A 15,077-nucleotide genomic window follows, 5' to 3' on the forward strand; every position below is an offset into this window, starting at 1 on the left:
AGGGCTCTCGGGTTGTACTTAAACTGTTAACGTGACAGGCGGTGTCAGAATATTGTAAACCGAACTGGTGAGTGTTAACTTAAAAAATAATCAGACTAATTAATTAACAGCCAAGCTATTATTTAACTTCTGCAGGTGAACCCTGGTGTACAACTCTTCCGATAACTTCTTTTAGTTTTGCTTTAGGAAATAGGTTTTAAAATAATGATTCTTAAAGACTGTAGTCTGATGGGATGTCCGGTCAGTGTCAGATAAGATTGTGATGTAAAAGTGGTTTCCTTATCAAACTAGTACCTGGAAACGGGAGGAAAAACTACGAAGAATACCCAATATTCGTGTGAAATTAAATATTTAAAATATAAATATTTATGAATTTGAGATTTTAGAATGTAAGTTTGTGAAAGGAGATGCACCGGGTTCTACTAAATTACTGGTATGACAAAATTGCTGTTGTGAAACCATGCAGTTTAGTAAATGTGTTCAAATCATTTGAGCATGCTCTTGGGGAAAAAAAAAGAACCTCTGTTTTAAAGTATTTAAACATAATCAAAATATGACATGCACACAGGATTATCCTTGAAAGAGCTGTGCAGCGGCTGAAATGATGAGTGTTGTTTTTAATACCTTCACTTTAAAATTGGAAAAGGCATCACAAAGTTCTGAAATTTAGGTTTTCTTAAAGTTACTCTTTCACTCGTTTGGTTTGAAATTTGGTTGTCGTATTTTAGACTTATTAGTTTACCTCTGCATTTTTGACAGCTATTAATATTTGGTGTTTCTCTGCATATCTTAATCTGTCTGGAATATAAGTAACTTATTCACTGATACGGAACGTTGGTATTATGTGGCTCAGGAGATACGGGGGTTTAACACTTCTAGCATCGCATTTATAATGTGTGGATTAAATTTATTCAGCTGCCCTTGCCGAGATACCCTGCAATGTCAATGTCTGTGTTCTTCCTACTTCTGGAAATCCTGATATGCAAAAGGTGCGATCGCACCACGTAAATTGTCATTAGATGATGTGAGAGAGAAACTGCATGAGAATGCAGTGGGAAGTGGAGTAACCGTTTTGATCACTGAAAGGACCGCAAGCACTGCCGGCGTGAGTGTATTGGGGCAGGACAACAGTCCATCTTCATACCGCAAGTCACTGCATTAGGATTTGTTAAGTTTAACCTAGGACGTGTTGATGTTAAAAGGAATACTGTACTGACTTTCGTCTGTCTGGTAAGAAATAAACTAGCTTTTGTTGACGAGTGTTTGTTCTGCCGTTGTCTTCACAGCCTCAGCTCCTAGAACATGATGCGTTAACAGGGACTGTAATTTTTGGTTAGTTACTGAAGTGTGTATGTTAAGAGGTGGTCACAGGAGCGGAGTCAGAGATCCCTCGGGCAGATCAGATCTAATCAGTAAATTTAGGTATGTAAAATATTTAATAAGTACAGATGGATTTGTGGTCAATACTACACTTAAAGTTAGTGTGGGATACAAAGAGCTCACTATACGTATCTCAGATGTTATGAACATGCAGAAAATGTCCCTTAGCCAGCCATCGCGGCCTGGTGTCAGTGAGGGATCTCTGCTTGAGGGGTGACCTCGAGAGGTGTCCCTGCTGGAGGGGAGATCCCTCCCGTGCAGCCAGCTGCTGTGGGGGCAGAGCTCAAGGGGCCTGATGCCTGCAGATATTTATAGCGACACGTGGGTGATTTGTAGCCAGATTTTGTGCTCTGTTCACACAGCTTTGATCGCTTATCAGGCCAGTCTCCAGCCAAACTAGGGTTTTTTGGGCTTGGTGCCCAGTTCTCCCCAATAACCTCACACAACAGGATTCACTTCAGTTAGGCCAGTTAGTGCAAACTGGAGAGGCGCATCCGTCCTGGAGCTGATACTGAAATCAGTCTTTTGTAGAGAGAAGTGACTGTAACTTTAGACAAACAAAGGGAAAGTTCTGTAAGTGCAGTGAAGCCAAAGTGGTGGATATTTTTCCCATGCAATATCCCATTAGGGAGAAGCTCTATGCTGTCAGAGAAAGCTTGTGCCATCATTTCAGTCTCTTAGCTAGAAACCTCCAGAGTCGGTCTGGAGTCTATAAATTTCTTGGTGCTGATGCCAGTCATGCGCTCCTGAACAGCCTGAGTGTCAGGTCAGGATCAGCCCTCCGCTCTCCAGGTACAACATCTGCTCTGGGCACCAGATCAATAGCAGACGTTGTCCCGGGGTGACTGACGGCAGCTCTGGGGGGTGATGGCAGACCCGCAGCCGCCCACGCAGGGCAGCACCAGCTCTGCTGAAACGGGCTTGTGGCCAAGGGGCAGCTTGAGCCCCTCGCGTAGAGCAGGTTCAGGGGGTTGTGCGGTTACACATCCATGCAGGTTCCAACGCTTGCCGCTGGTGAAGCTGCCTCGCTGCAGCGGTGCTGAGTGGTTGTGGGTCTCCTGCTCTGCCCCAGGGTGTTTGTGCTGAAGACCCGGGGTGGGGGGATGGACCTTCCCTCTGCTCCTGGTCCCCTGTCCCTGTAAGGGCCTTTCTTAACTGGGAGTAATGTCTTGGCTACCTGGACACAAAACAAACTCACAGCCTGTGCTGGTTTGCATGTGCAGGGTGTGACTGGTACCAGTGAAGGGGAGAGGGAGCTCCTGTAGCGTGCTGTGGAGTGTGCCCTTCAATCCACAACCATTTCCACTGAATATATACATTTTGGCAGATACGGTGTAGCCCTGTGTTCTTTGCCTGGCTCTTAAGCTCGGTGGTGGGCAGAGGGGGCTCAGTCCCTGGCAGGAGGAGGTGAACACAGCTGTTTCTCTGGACATTTACAACCAAAGGTCTCGAGCAGCTGTACTGGGCTCTGGAGCGTGGGCAGCTCCAGCCCTCTGCTTGCTCCCCATGTGGAAGCAGAGGTTGAGGAAGTCCAGTACCAGGTTGTAGAGCTCTTGGACCCCAGCTTAGGAACATGGGGGGAAAAAAAGAAGACTCCCACCACCTGCTGCTGCTGCCGGAACAGCTGTGGTACAAGTGGAAGTGTGTTGGATGGCCTGGCGCAACCAGCAGCTTCCTCAAACCTGCCTGTGGCCCAGGCTGCTGAGCCACAGCTTAGTGCCCTCACCCAGCATCAAGCCCGGGGCTGAACCACCCTGAAAGACAACTGTCCCAGTTTGAGGGACTGGTGAGGTCCCACCTCGAGTGCTGTGTTCAGTTTTGGGCCCCTCAGGACAAGACAGACATTGAGGTGTTGGAGTGTGTCCAGAGAAGGGCAACGGAGCTGTGAGGGGTCTGGAGCACACGTCTGGTGAGGAGCGGCTGAGGGCCCTGGGGGTGTTGAGGCTGGAGAAGAGGAGCTGAGGGGAGACCTTCTCGCTCTCTACAGCTGCCTGAAAGGAGGGGGTAGCGAGGGGGGGCGGTCTCTGCTCCCAACTAATGGGTGAAAAGACAGGGGGAAACGGCCTCAAGTTGCCCCAGGGGAGGGTTAGGGTGGAGATTAGGAAAAATGTCTTCATGGAAAGGGTTGTCAAGCATTGGCACAGGCTGCCCAGGGCAGTGGTGGAGTTGCCATCCCTGGAGGGATTTAACAGAGGGGCAGAGGTGGTGCTGAGGGACATGGGGTAGTGGTGGTTTGGGCAGCGTTGGGTTAGTGGGTGGACTTGATCTTAAAGGTCTCTTCCAACCATAACAATTCTATGATTCTATGAAATCCATTTCTATTTCAACCCTCAGGCTTCCTTATTTTTTCCCCAATTCCCCTTCCCGGGTGGGGAGGGTTCATCAGGTGAGAGAATAATTGTCTAAATGACAATGAATTGTTGTGGGTTCCTCAAACCATAGCAGCAATGCTTCAGGCGTGATCCACCACAGCACCCCAGGCGGGGCAGAGCAGCGAGCCCTGGGGACAAGCATGGCTTGCTCGCTGCCCTGGGGGGCCCGGGACGCTGCAGCCTCAGGACACGCACTGTGAGTAAAGGAAGACCAGGACCACGGCAGCACATCAGCCTCCTCAGCCAGGAGGATGCAGGGTTGCTCTGAGAGGAGCCCCTGCACCGCACCACAATCACTAACCATGACGTTCATGCAGACAGACAGACGCCCACTTCTTGGCCAACCAGTTTTATTACTCAAATCCAAAGATAAAGCGGTTTTCTACTCACACTTGCAGCAGCTGGTTGAACAGGAGGCATGGCTCTTACCGCAGGCGCTGGGGACAGGAGCCGCCTGCTGCCCAGAGCACACCCCACCAGTGAACACGGCAACCGGAGCACGAAGCAGCACAGGGGTGAGGCACACCGGTTCCTCCTGGAGCCCTGACAGCGCTGGAGGTCCTCCTCGGCGCTCAGTTTACAGAAATTAGTGTTCTCCTTTCCAGAGACAGGTGACACCGTCACAAATACAGCTGGAAACAGCAGGTAACGAGCGCTTCGGGGCAAGAGAAGCCTTCAGTCCCTACAGGCGGCTCCCGAGCGCAGCTGTGCCCGCTGAGAGCAACCGGCTTGTAAACCCAGCACACACGGATTGCTTACAGCCGCTCCGCCCAGAGCCCGCGTGAAAGCATTCGCCCTGGCAACCGCTGTAGAAATAACAGTCAACGTTCACCCACACAAAACATCGAGGAGCACCATTTTCCTGCTAACCAGCGTAAAGTCTGAAAACAGCATAAGGGCTTGACCGATCTGCTACTGCTCCGGCTGATGCTCAAACCGGCACAGCGTTTCCCTTACACAGGGCCCGCGGGTGATGCAGTCTCAGAGCTGCAACTCATCTATATTTCATACCGTTTCTCTTGCTGCAGAAAAGCACGTGCCCTCGCTGAGGTTGGCTCCAAACCCTGCGCTCTCAGCTCAGCCAGAGCGAAGACGTAGCGTTGTTCTTGGCAGCGTAAATATGTGGATTCGCAAATACCTTTTTCAAGGCTAGTGTAAATAAAAATCACATTCGCCCTGCAGCAGCATGTCCTTAATTACAGGTCAGAAAGGGGCTCTGCTCTGTACTTGAGTTGTAACATGCTGTCGCTGCAAACCAAGGCTGGCAGGAGGCGGCAGCCAGCGCAGAAGCCCTCTCCAACATCTTGTTTTGCTTTGCTTGAAGTGGTTAGAAGTGGAAAAAAAAAAATAAATCAATCAATTTAAAACACAGACATAATCACTTCACCGTTCTTTGGTACAGACGTTGGCCACAATAACCCACTGGGACATTTGACACCACAAGCACATGGCACGCTTCGAGTTTAAGAGGTGCTTGAAATTTCTTTTTTTTGCTATTTAAAAAAAAAAAAAAAACACAGGGGAAAAAAAAAGGAAACACTTCCAAAGAACCACTCGCCAGCCATGTGCCCAGAATTTCTGCTGCTTTTTAAACACACACCATATTCTTAATTCATTTTATCCCTTGAGAGTCCAACTGCAAAACCCCAGCTATCGCTTCCGCTCGCCTTTTTGTGTCCTTTTCTTCTCCTTTTCCTTCCGCTCCTGCTTGGCTAGCTTATCCTTCTCTCGCTGGAGCTTATCTTGCTCTTTTTTCTTCTGGAACTCATCTCGCAGCAGCTCCCGTTCCAGTTTCCTGGCATTCAGGACGTCCTCCACATTTGTGTTTCGGAAGAGTGCTGGCAGTGAGTTAAGGGCAGGCAACGCTCCGGCTGATGCCGCACAGCTTCCGCTCCACAGCTGTATTTTAGAGCTCTAAACCAGACACCACCTTTATTCTACCTCCCCCTTCACCTTCCAACTCCCACTTTGGCTTCCTCGCCCAGCAGGTAAGGAAACTGGGAACCAGGAATGGAGAAAGAAAAAGGAATCTCTTTTTCCAAATAGAAACGTCACATAGGGTAAATGCACACTGCCTCAAAAAGGCTTTTTTTCCTCGAAAAAATCAAGTTGCCTACAGGTTTTTAAGACTGGTATGTAAAAAAAAAAAAAAAAGTGTAAAACCTCCACAAACTGAAGAGGAAGAAAAACGGTAAACATGGTACAGCTTCCTCAGGTGGATTCACTACAGCTGTACGTGTGCCATGCATGTTTTCACATACACATACACGTACACATGTGTGTGTGTCTGCAGACACTGATCACAGCCGCCACCCCCGGGACAGGGAGCTGACAGCCGGCGGGTGCAGACCATTCCCGGCAGCTCCATACCGGTCCCCGCTGACGGGACGGGAACAGTGCCGCACCAGCCACAGGAGGAGGCTGCAGGCATGGGAAGGGCTGAGGCAGCTCGTGCCACAGACCACCACGTGTCCTCTCTCCTGAAGCCACCAGTGGCAAATGCTTTGGGATGAGCATTAGAAAGAGCCGTCTCCGCTGTCTCTTCCTCCCAATCATCAATAACGCAGGGACAAGGATAATTTAGGTTTCACTTCTTAACTATGTGATACAACCGGCTTCCATCTTAAACCAGCCAGCTGGTGAGCTCAAGGAACATCCCAAATTATTGTGTTGAGAAAAACATGGAATACTCAGTCCATGTTCACCATTAAAGTTCAGCTGCACCACGGCCTCACGAGTTTCACAGTAGTTTAGACTGAGTTGGACTTTTAATAATTCCTGACGTGATTTACCTCTCTGGACACCAGTTAACATTAAGGTGATGTTCTGGGAGAATTATCATTAACAGCATGTTCTGTGAAGGTCTCGAATGGAAGAGGGAAGGAAGAAACAGAGGGGAGAAAAGAGAATGACAGGATCAGTCTCAGCTGCGCACGCGGGGCAGGGAGCGGTGGGAGCTCCAGCTTTCACTACGAGCGTGGTCAGGTTACATGAGAAGAAAAATTAAAAGATGCCTTAAAGAAAGGAGGAGTATCAGGCCGGATAAGGAAGGATGGGAAACTCACCGTGGAAGCTGCCTTCCTCCCAAAAAGCCTGGGTCATCAACGATTCAAAGGATACATTTTTCCGATCCGATATTTACTGCTGTCGCAATTGATCCATCCTGTTCATCCTCGCCAGTGAGAGAATTAAGGAAATATGAACATCAGTAATGGACTTGTGCCTCCATACAGTCACACTAAACTCAAAACATGTTAATTGACAACTTTATCAAGCCATGAGGAAGAAGCTAAAAACTAATGCAGAGAATCAAGGAGCCGGCAAGCACAAACGCCATGTTCCGCTTCCTCCCGCTGCTCGAGCGCCCGGCACCATTCCCTCCTGTTCAGCTCTGCTCTTCAAGGAAGAGCTTGATCTTCAGCGCCACGAGAGGTAACTTCAAACTCTCCCACTCTCCACATACTCTCTCTAAAGGGGACCTTTTCAGCAGATTTCTCATCAGAAAGCAAGAAGGACATTAAATGTATTAGCTACCCTGCACGGAGTTACTGGGAGGTGCTTCCCTCCCCTTCTGCAACACACCCAGAGTGGGCAAGCCTTCCCCAGCCAAGCAGGCAGCGGTGGGAGTGTGGAAACGGCAGAGGAAACAGGCACATGGCACGCCATGAACTAGGAGCTTCCATGCTTTCTTCCATGGAAATTATTCTATCATGGAGAAGAAAGATTGAAGTTTCTCCAATTCTCCCCACTAAACACTGCAAAACGGGAAAGGCGTTTTAGGGGATTTTTAATGAACACTGTCCTTTGAAGCACTGAGTCAGGAAAAGGATATTCCTCCTCATCCGTCACGTTGGCGTACTGGGCCAGGAGGGCGGCTTTCCTTTGCTTCTCCTCTTGGGAGACCTCCTTTGGCTTCACCACAATCCTGGCCTGCTTCTCCATCATGCTGGCGATGGCCTGGATCTCATCTGGCAAGGACACGAGTCAGAGCGTCACTCAGCCCCTGCAGCCACATCCCAGCTGCCAGATGCCACACGCTGCTGCTTCCCACACCCGCAGCCCCCAAAAGGCACCGTCCCACTGTCACAGGCTCCGTCCCAGCTGCAGGGAGGCAGATGTCGCTGGGGACAAGTGCGCCGAGCAGAAGGGAGAAGTCTCATCCAAAAAATATCCCCCACCCTCCTCCCAGGAGCCTTCTCGCAAGGTCACTAGTGGTGCTGTCAGCGCACAGAGCGCAGCGAGACAGCCAGATTTGGGAATTCAGTCTGAGGAGCCACTGAAGAGCCACAGAGGAGGAGGCTCAGGCCAGTGCCGCATCTGATGTGGTGATGTGACACCAGCTTCTCCTCGCAAGGAGGAATTCTCCCATGCTGCATGCAGCCACGATCAGTTGCTATTTTTCCTGCAGCAAAGGAATTTTCCCAACGCAGCTTTGAAATCAGTAAGACTCTTGCTAATGAAAATCCATTTTACTCCAAATTGCATTCTCTTCTGGCTAAAAAAGGCTCAGTTCATTTAACCACGTACATAAACTCACGTTAAATAGAAATTCTGAAAACCCAAAGTGACAGATCTGTTTAATAATCTTCATTTTCTACCTACCGAGGGAAACGAACGGCTGATTTACCTTTTAACATTGAAGTTCTGCTGCCCATTTCTTAAAAAGATGTTTGGGTTTTGACACCACACTTTTTTTAGTTTGTTAATAACTTATCCTTGGGATTCTCTTATTCTAGGTAGATACTGACTTCATTGGGGATTTATCCTTTTATGGAACCACAGTGAAATAATTAAATCCTTGCATTTCTAACAACCTAGACGCACACTGCTACCTTCTTTCTGTGACAAGTAAGAAAAATCCCTGTGGGTACCCAATGGTGTGAGCAGGAGGCAGCCAGCAGCCGCTTCAGCGATTCCAATCACTTGTCCCCAAAAGACAGATTTATTTTATTTAATGCACAGAATAGCGGAACTGTTCCCTGTCCCAAAGCAAGGTTACACCAAGGACAGGCTTCAGTGAATTTTTGGGGAAAGCCGCTGAACTGCTGTGTGCTTCAGCCACCTCGTCTACAAAGAAGAGGTGAGCGATAGTTGTGAAATGCTGAGGTTTAGAGAAGAAAAGCGCTATATAAACACAGGCCTCATGACACAGGCTTGCAATTTCTAAGATGACATCAGTCAGTGACAATATTCTCTTTGCAACCAGAACCAACAAAAAAATGCAAAGCAAACAAAAAGCAGGATTTAGCCAAAAGGGATGTTACATTGTCATGGGCTACGGTTAGGCCCATGCAGATGGAAGATCACTAATTGGTCCATGCAGTGTGCTTAAACCAGCAAAATCTTTCCAGCATATGACTTCATTGTACCCCAGAGCTCTACTCAATGACCAGAACAAGCCCCCCCAATAAGCAAGAACAAGACGGAGGTTTTCACTCCCGAGCCGACAGCTGAAGACAAGGGATGAATTCAGAGAGGGTACAAAGAAGCGGTGGGGCTTTATATGGGACTGGGAAAGGAGCAGTGTTAGTATAGCAGCAGCAGCCTCGTAGAGCTTTCCCCCCTACAAGTGTTTATGGGAAAGAAAGGACAGTTTTAAGAGAAGATTTTGAAAGAGGAAAATAAGGATGCTTTCCTGATGTGTACTGGGACCTTCTCCTGGGGTGAGCAGTTGCAGAAGAGACAGCGCTACTCGCCGTAGGTGCAGTTTAGTAGCATAAAAACACTTGCTTTCCAAACTGGCGTACACCAAAGTAGCAGAGGCATTTATACCATAACAACTGCACTAGCTGCCATCGCTACATCGTCAGCATTCAATGGAGAGAAAGCCCAGGTGTTTTGTGAAAGGAAATTTTAAAAATCCTACAGGAAAAAAAATAAATTAGCTTTTCCTCCGCAGGATTATGAAGCCAAAGGGGACAGTCAGAAGTGAAACTACTCATCCTCATTTCATATTTCAAGACAAAACAGTACATAAGCAGCAATGGCAATGAGAAGCGAGTCAGATCTGCAAACATATTAGCAGCGTTGGTTTTAACTCCAAACAGGACGAACACACAGTTCTCATCTTGGTAAGGCCCTGCACATTACTCATACCACGAGGAAAGGCACACCGAGCAGCGACACTACCTTCTTTTTTCTCTTTGGCGTCAACAATCTGAGATTCAGACCACTTCTCGACTACTTCCCTGCAAACATCGTTTAAGAGATCTTCTTCCTAGTAAGGGAAAAGAGACTTCTCAGTCTTGGAACAAAGTTGGTCTGCTTTAAACAAGCATGAATCAGATATGAAAAGCACCAGCTGCAAAGAATCTGAACACCCAGCAATAAGCTCAAGCGATACAGCTTTGCACACGAAATCTGCTCGTTAAACGCACATACAGGACTTTGGTTAACCTGGGACGATACAAGTCATGCGATGCACTTACTTATGCAGCTCAGGACTAGAGATAGCCTTGACCCGCTACACAAACACAAGCTGCCAAGGCTGCCGTCCACCAGCTCCGCACCGGGCAATGCAGTATCACTGCGGTGGTTTAATTTTCACATGACAGAGCTCTACCAGTACCCGCTGGTTTCATAGTGGCAGGCTCTCTAGGTGCACCAGCCCTACAAACACCAAAGGAAAGGCAGTCGAGGTATCTTCACTCTAGAAACCTACTGCCCAGCATCGTCTCTCCTCTTGAGCAAGGCTGCGGAGAAGCTACTCAAAGGCCACCTCCAAGCCAGTCTCACGAAAGCAGATACAGATTAGATGGGATACAACATGGGTCAGGGCCAGTACAGAGCTGAAACCACTTTGGTGGGACTGATAGACCATCTCCTCCCTCCAACAGGGATATTCTTGTCCCCATTGACCTGACTGGAGCATTAACCACGATACAGAGGTGCCAGCAGAACGCATTCCCACTGTTGTTCATTGCTGAGGGAGACTTTAAAATGCAGGGAGAAAGGAAACGCACCCAGCCAGCAACAGGATGGTATTCCCATCACCAGATCCTTCGCTTGTGGAGTTCCTCCGTGACTATCTCTCTCCCCAGTGCCTACGTACAGTTTCTCAGGGCACTGACCAACACCGTAACTCAAGTTCCAGCAGCAGACAGGCGACACTACTCTACCACATCTCAGCACACGCAGTGACAGCCTTTCTGCAAGAATTGCCCAACACGCGAGTTCAGGTTACAGAAGCTGAATCCAGGCAAGAAACACAATCCTGATAAAAGAGAAAAGTGTTTTGAAGAGTTACAGCCAGGAGCCTTCACGGGGCAGACGTATGCATACAACAGGCAGGAAGTTTCAATATTTTTTGTTTATTTTGCTCATGAACACTAAATCAGGTTTGTCCGTGGCTTAGGAAAAAACAGCAGCAGAGAGGCAGTGCAGCTTGAGGAGAGCTGATAACAAACAGAAACTAGCTGGCCAGGGACACCCGAGGGATGAGCCATCTGGGATTGAGACATCCCCTTCCCCTGCACCTTGGCACGTCTGGCCGGTGCACTGCAGGTGTTAATGCTCAGGCTAGATCCGGCACAGCCTGCAAATCCCTGCGGTCATCTTGCTCTCCTGGGGCAGCAACACTGCACTCAAGCAGGGACACATCAGGCAGCAAAGCAATGGTGACCTCTTCCCAGAGCTGCTCTGCCAGCCCTGACCATCGCCTACCCTGCCTATGCCGAAAGCTAGCTCTGAGAGGCAGAAACCCTGACAAACTCTGCCTAGAAAAGAATTTCTTACAAAGTTGTGTAGGAACCAGACCTCCGCCATCTGCCCCTTTCCCCACCCTTCACAGCCATTGGCATTTCAAAGACGAGCACACCGAACCCCTGCGCACAGACTGCCCACCAAGGAGACATCAAGTTCACGACTCTCGTCTTGAAAACTTGGGCACAAGGTACCCAGAGAAAGCACTTTCAAACTCCAGGAGAGACTGTCACTGAAAACATCACTCATCCAGCAGAGCAAAGCTCAACTGCATGGGGGACAGAAAAAAAGACATTGAGTTCTCCACAACTGTGGGACAGACGAGGAGATAAAAACATACACAAGAATCTCTCCACCTTTTGCTCCAATACAAATAAAGAACAACTCAGAATAAAGTCCTCCCACCCCAAGCCTACAACAGCTAAGCACAAAATTCTGCGAGTAACAGGCAGATGGCAGGAGAACCGACACACAGCAATACCATCGCACAAAGCGGCCGAGCACCGAGATCACGAGCACAGTTCAGGGCCGTACAGACAGCAGAACAAGGTCCCCGGGTTGGGGAGGAGACACTACAAGGACAAACATGCAGGATATTCGAGGCTGTGAGAGGAGCTGATCTGCAAACAGAGAAACAGCAGAAGGATGAAGGGTTAGTGATTCCCACTGATATCAGACTCCCGTTTTAAGAAGTCAATGTGCCTTTAACCAGAGTAGATCCAGAGGACAGGATGATGCTGCTAAAAATCAGATATAAGAACGGGTGGTTCAGGTCTGGAAGAACCCACTGACCCCACTCCCACCGAGAGATGACACAGAGACCCTCAGAGGAACACATGTTGGATGAGCAGACCAGCAACGAGCATGATGTGCACAGAAACGCCATTTCAAGTGCCAGTCAGACCAACCCTTTTAGCCCTCAGAGACACAGCTAAGTCATGAAAATCAGCATGGTTCAAGGACATAGAAGACAAGAAGGTTTTTAAGTGCCAGAAACACTCACAGCAAAAGGATCCTCCTCCATGGATGGGCTCCCCAGGTGTGGGGAATACTGACCTATCGGAATCAAGGCTGGCAAAACTTTGAGCAACTTATGCCAGGAGAGAAGGCTGGAAGACATATTCCCTGGACACCTGGTTTCAGTATGTAGGAGGAAGAAAATCAGGCAAGTGATGTCAGAGGAAGGGCAGTAAGTGGGAAGGAAAATGAACGGCAAAAGACTAACAATGATGGCAGAGACCTGCACAACCTTCTAATGAGGTTTTGAGCAATAAGGAACAACCAGGTATTTGTGTATCAGTGGAGGCAGGTCTACAAGGGGAGAAGAACCCAAAAGTGAGATGTTCTAGCGACCCTAGAAACAGGATGAAAAAAACAGCCTTGGAGCTGGAGCATCCTCGTATTCAGAAAAGAAGAAACGAAAGATCAAGATGGCACTACGTGAATGGACACGAATGACGCAACAGAAGAGAAACACAATGGGAGATCCTGGGCAAGAATACACCGTTACAGAAGGAGGCAGAGAAGCTCGTCACACAGTGCAGGCCGTTCGCTGTAGCACCCTTCTGTCTGACCGCAGTCTGGATGGAGACCTCTAGCACAGCACCGACTCCTGTGCCCCTGGGAGACTCACCCCCCACGTACAAGAGCAAACACTATTAACAGTGGTGGAGTTCAGAGCGCTGAGGGAGCAACAACCAAATATCTTCATCTAGTATTGCCCACACAAACAAGAAATGATGTCGGTTTAGAGGTTAGTAAATACAGAGAAAAATTAACTACAAGTGATCTGGACTCTGTCTGGTCTAAAGAGAAGTGAACAGAAATAGATCTCAGTTCCGAGTTTCTTGATTTGAAATGGTTACATCTGAATAAACTCAGGGAACTAATGCACAATATCGTCAGGACTGAGGAACCATGGACGTGAGTGCAGAGGTTGCCCAAAATTTACGTTTGTGAAGGCTGTCAAAAAAACCCCCAAAAACGACCTGGAATTTGCGAATAGAACAAAGGGATAATATTTGGCAAGAAAGGCTCCAATTAGCCAAATAAAAGATTATTTCAAAAGTCAATACAGACATAACCACAGAGTCTACAAATAGAGAAAAAATGTACTAACTGAGTAGAAAAAGTAATTAAAAAGTCTGCAGGTTCAAGTGGCAAAAAGGTTTTATAAAAATTGCAGAAAAATCAAACCGAGTTCAAACTTACAAACGAATCAAAAGTCAGCTGTGACTGTGACACAAAAAAGAAAATGAAGAGAAGAAATGGGGCTGTGGTGGAACACGTACAGGATAAAGACAGCCCAGAACTTGACGAAAATGACAATCCTGTACCAGTTCTCAAACTGGGCGGCAGCGCAAGAGAAGGGTTACTCAGCACTAAAGAGAAAAGGGGAAATATCAGACCATAACGCAGCCCACTGCGGGTCAAGGGATGGCCACCGCGCTACATACCTCCAGAGCTTGGACAGAGCAGGCAGAGCGAAACACGAGGCCCACCCTGGGCTTGCAAGTCTGCAACCAGCGTGGCCAAGGATCAGACATGGGCTCTGCCTCTGGTAATGAAAAGAAGCAAGTCTGGTAACTACAGACAAGTTAGTTAACCTCAACTATTTTTGAACACCATTTTCCAAAGACGTTTTACTCTGCCCCCAACGTCAGCAGGATGCACTATTTGCTCCTCTGATTATTTTAGGCACCAAGTAACACTGCCAATGTTACATTTCTTTTAAAAACCAACTTACTGCCCATGCCCCAGGGTGGCGAAGGGATGGTAGAGGCAGTGAAGACGTGTCTTTTAGGAAAACCAATTTAAAATGGCATGCAGTTGGTGAATGGAAGCAGTTATGCGATATAGTTACCTGCGATAACGAAAAAGCTGATTTTAACAACTAAGTCCCTTTGGGTTTTGTACTCTTATACAGCCATTTAGGGAGGAAATCAGCAATAGCCACTGAGCTATTCAACAGCAGTGCACACTCCCTGTTTATCATTTTACACTATGAAATATCTATGCAACATCCTGAGATACAGACATCTAAATCTTACAGCCCCCAAAGGAGATGATTATTGAAGAGAAATTCTTTTCTGCACTCTCCCAACTCTCTCCCACAACTCTTTTTTTTTGGGGGGAGGCAAGCACTGCCCTCCCCCAAGAACTCCAGCCCCTGCCCACACACACTGGCAGCGCAGTTAACCTCTGTCCCTGCTGGGAGACGGACTCCGGCTCCGGCCTGATCCACGGGTCTGACTGCTGGAAGACAACACCGTGCTGTAAGGAACAGGACGCGCCGGAGGAACGAGGACCACCTAACACAGCTATCCTTAAGCCGCTCTAAAGGATTTGTCCTTAAACATCACCTCTTAACAGCCCTTGGGCACTACCAGAAACCCACCCAGCTCGCAGGCTAAACCCCGCGGCCTCCACACCAATAAAATCCGACCCTTTCCTCCCCCCACACTCCACAGCGGCTGCCAAAGTTTCCCATCAGCCTCCAAACAGGCACCGAAGAAAACCCCAACTCAACTCCGCACACCCGAAGGGCCCACACAGGCTCCCGGAGGTGGTGGAGGGACCCCCCCGGGGGAGGCGGTTGCCCGCCCCGGGCCTTCAGGGCGGCCA

General features: G+C 48.5%; 1 protein-coding gene across 1 annotated transcript; it reads right to left on the bottom strand.

Moving 5' to 3' along the window:
* Positions 1–5,345: 5,345 nt before the first annotated feature.
* CCDC43 (coiled-coil domain containing 43) lies at positions 5,346–11,516 on the bottom strand. Its single transcript, XM_009892416.1, has 5 exons — positions 11,487–11,516; positions 9,882–9,969; positions 7,585–7,720; positions 6,873–6,931; positions 5,346–5,590 (listed from the first exon to the last, which is right to left on the bottom strand). The coding sequence occupies exons 1-5, from the start codon at positions 11,514–11,516 to the stop codon at positions 5,403–5,405; spliced, it is 501 nt and encodes a 166-aa protein (XP_009890718.1). The 3' UTR covers positions 5,346–5,402.
* Positions 11,517–15,077: the final 3,561 nt, after the last annotated feature.

Source organism: Charadrius vociferus, unplaced genomic scaffold (genome assembly GCF_000708025.1).
Source record: "Charadrius vociferus isolate BGI_N301 unplaced genomic scaffold, ASM70802v2 scaffold779, whole genome shotgun sequence".
Taxonomy (NCBI): Eukaryota; Metazoa; Chordata; class Aves; order Charadriiformes; family Charadriidae; genus Charadrius; species Charadrius vociferus.

What these genes read in the sequence shown, in the direction of transcription:
- CCDC43 (XM_009892416.1), bottom strand. Translation starts at nt 11,516, where the DNA reads ATGGCGGAGGTCTGGTTCCTACACAACTTT. An exon ending in CGCCAAAGAGAAAAAAGAAG is followed by an intron (nt 7,721 to 9,881) that starts GTAGTGTCGCTG and finishes TGTCCTTGCCAG; the next exon opens with ATGAGATCCAGGCCATCGCC. An exon ending in AACGTGACGGATGAGGAGGA is followed by an intron (nt 6,932 to 7,584) that starts ATATCCTTTTCC and finishes TAATTCTCTCAC; the next exon opens with TGGCGAGGATGAACAGGATG.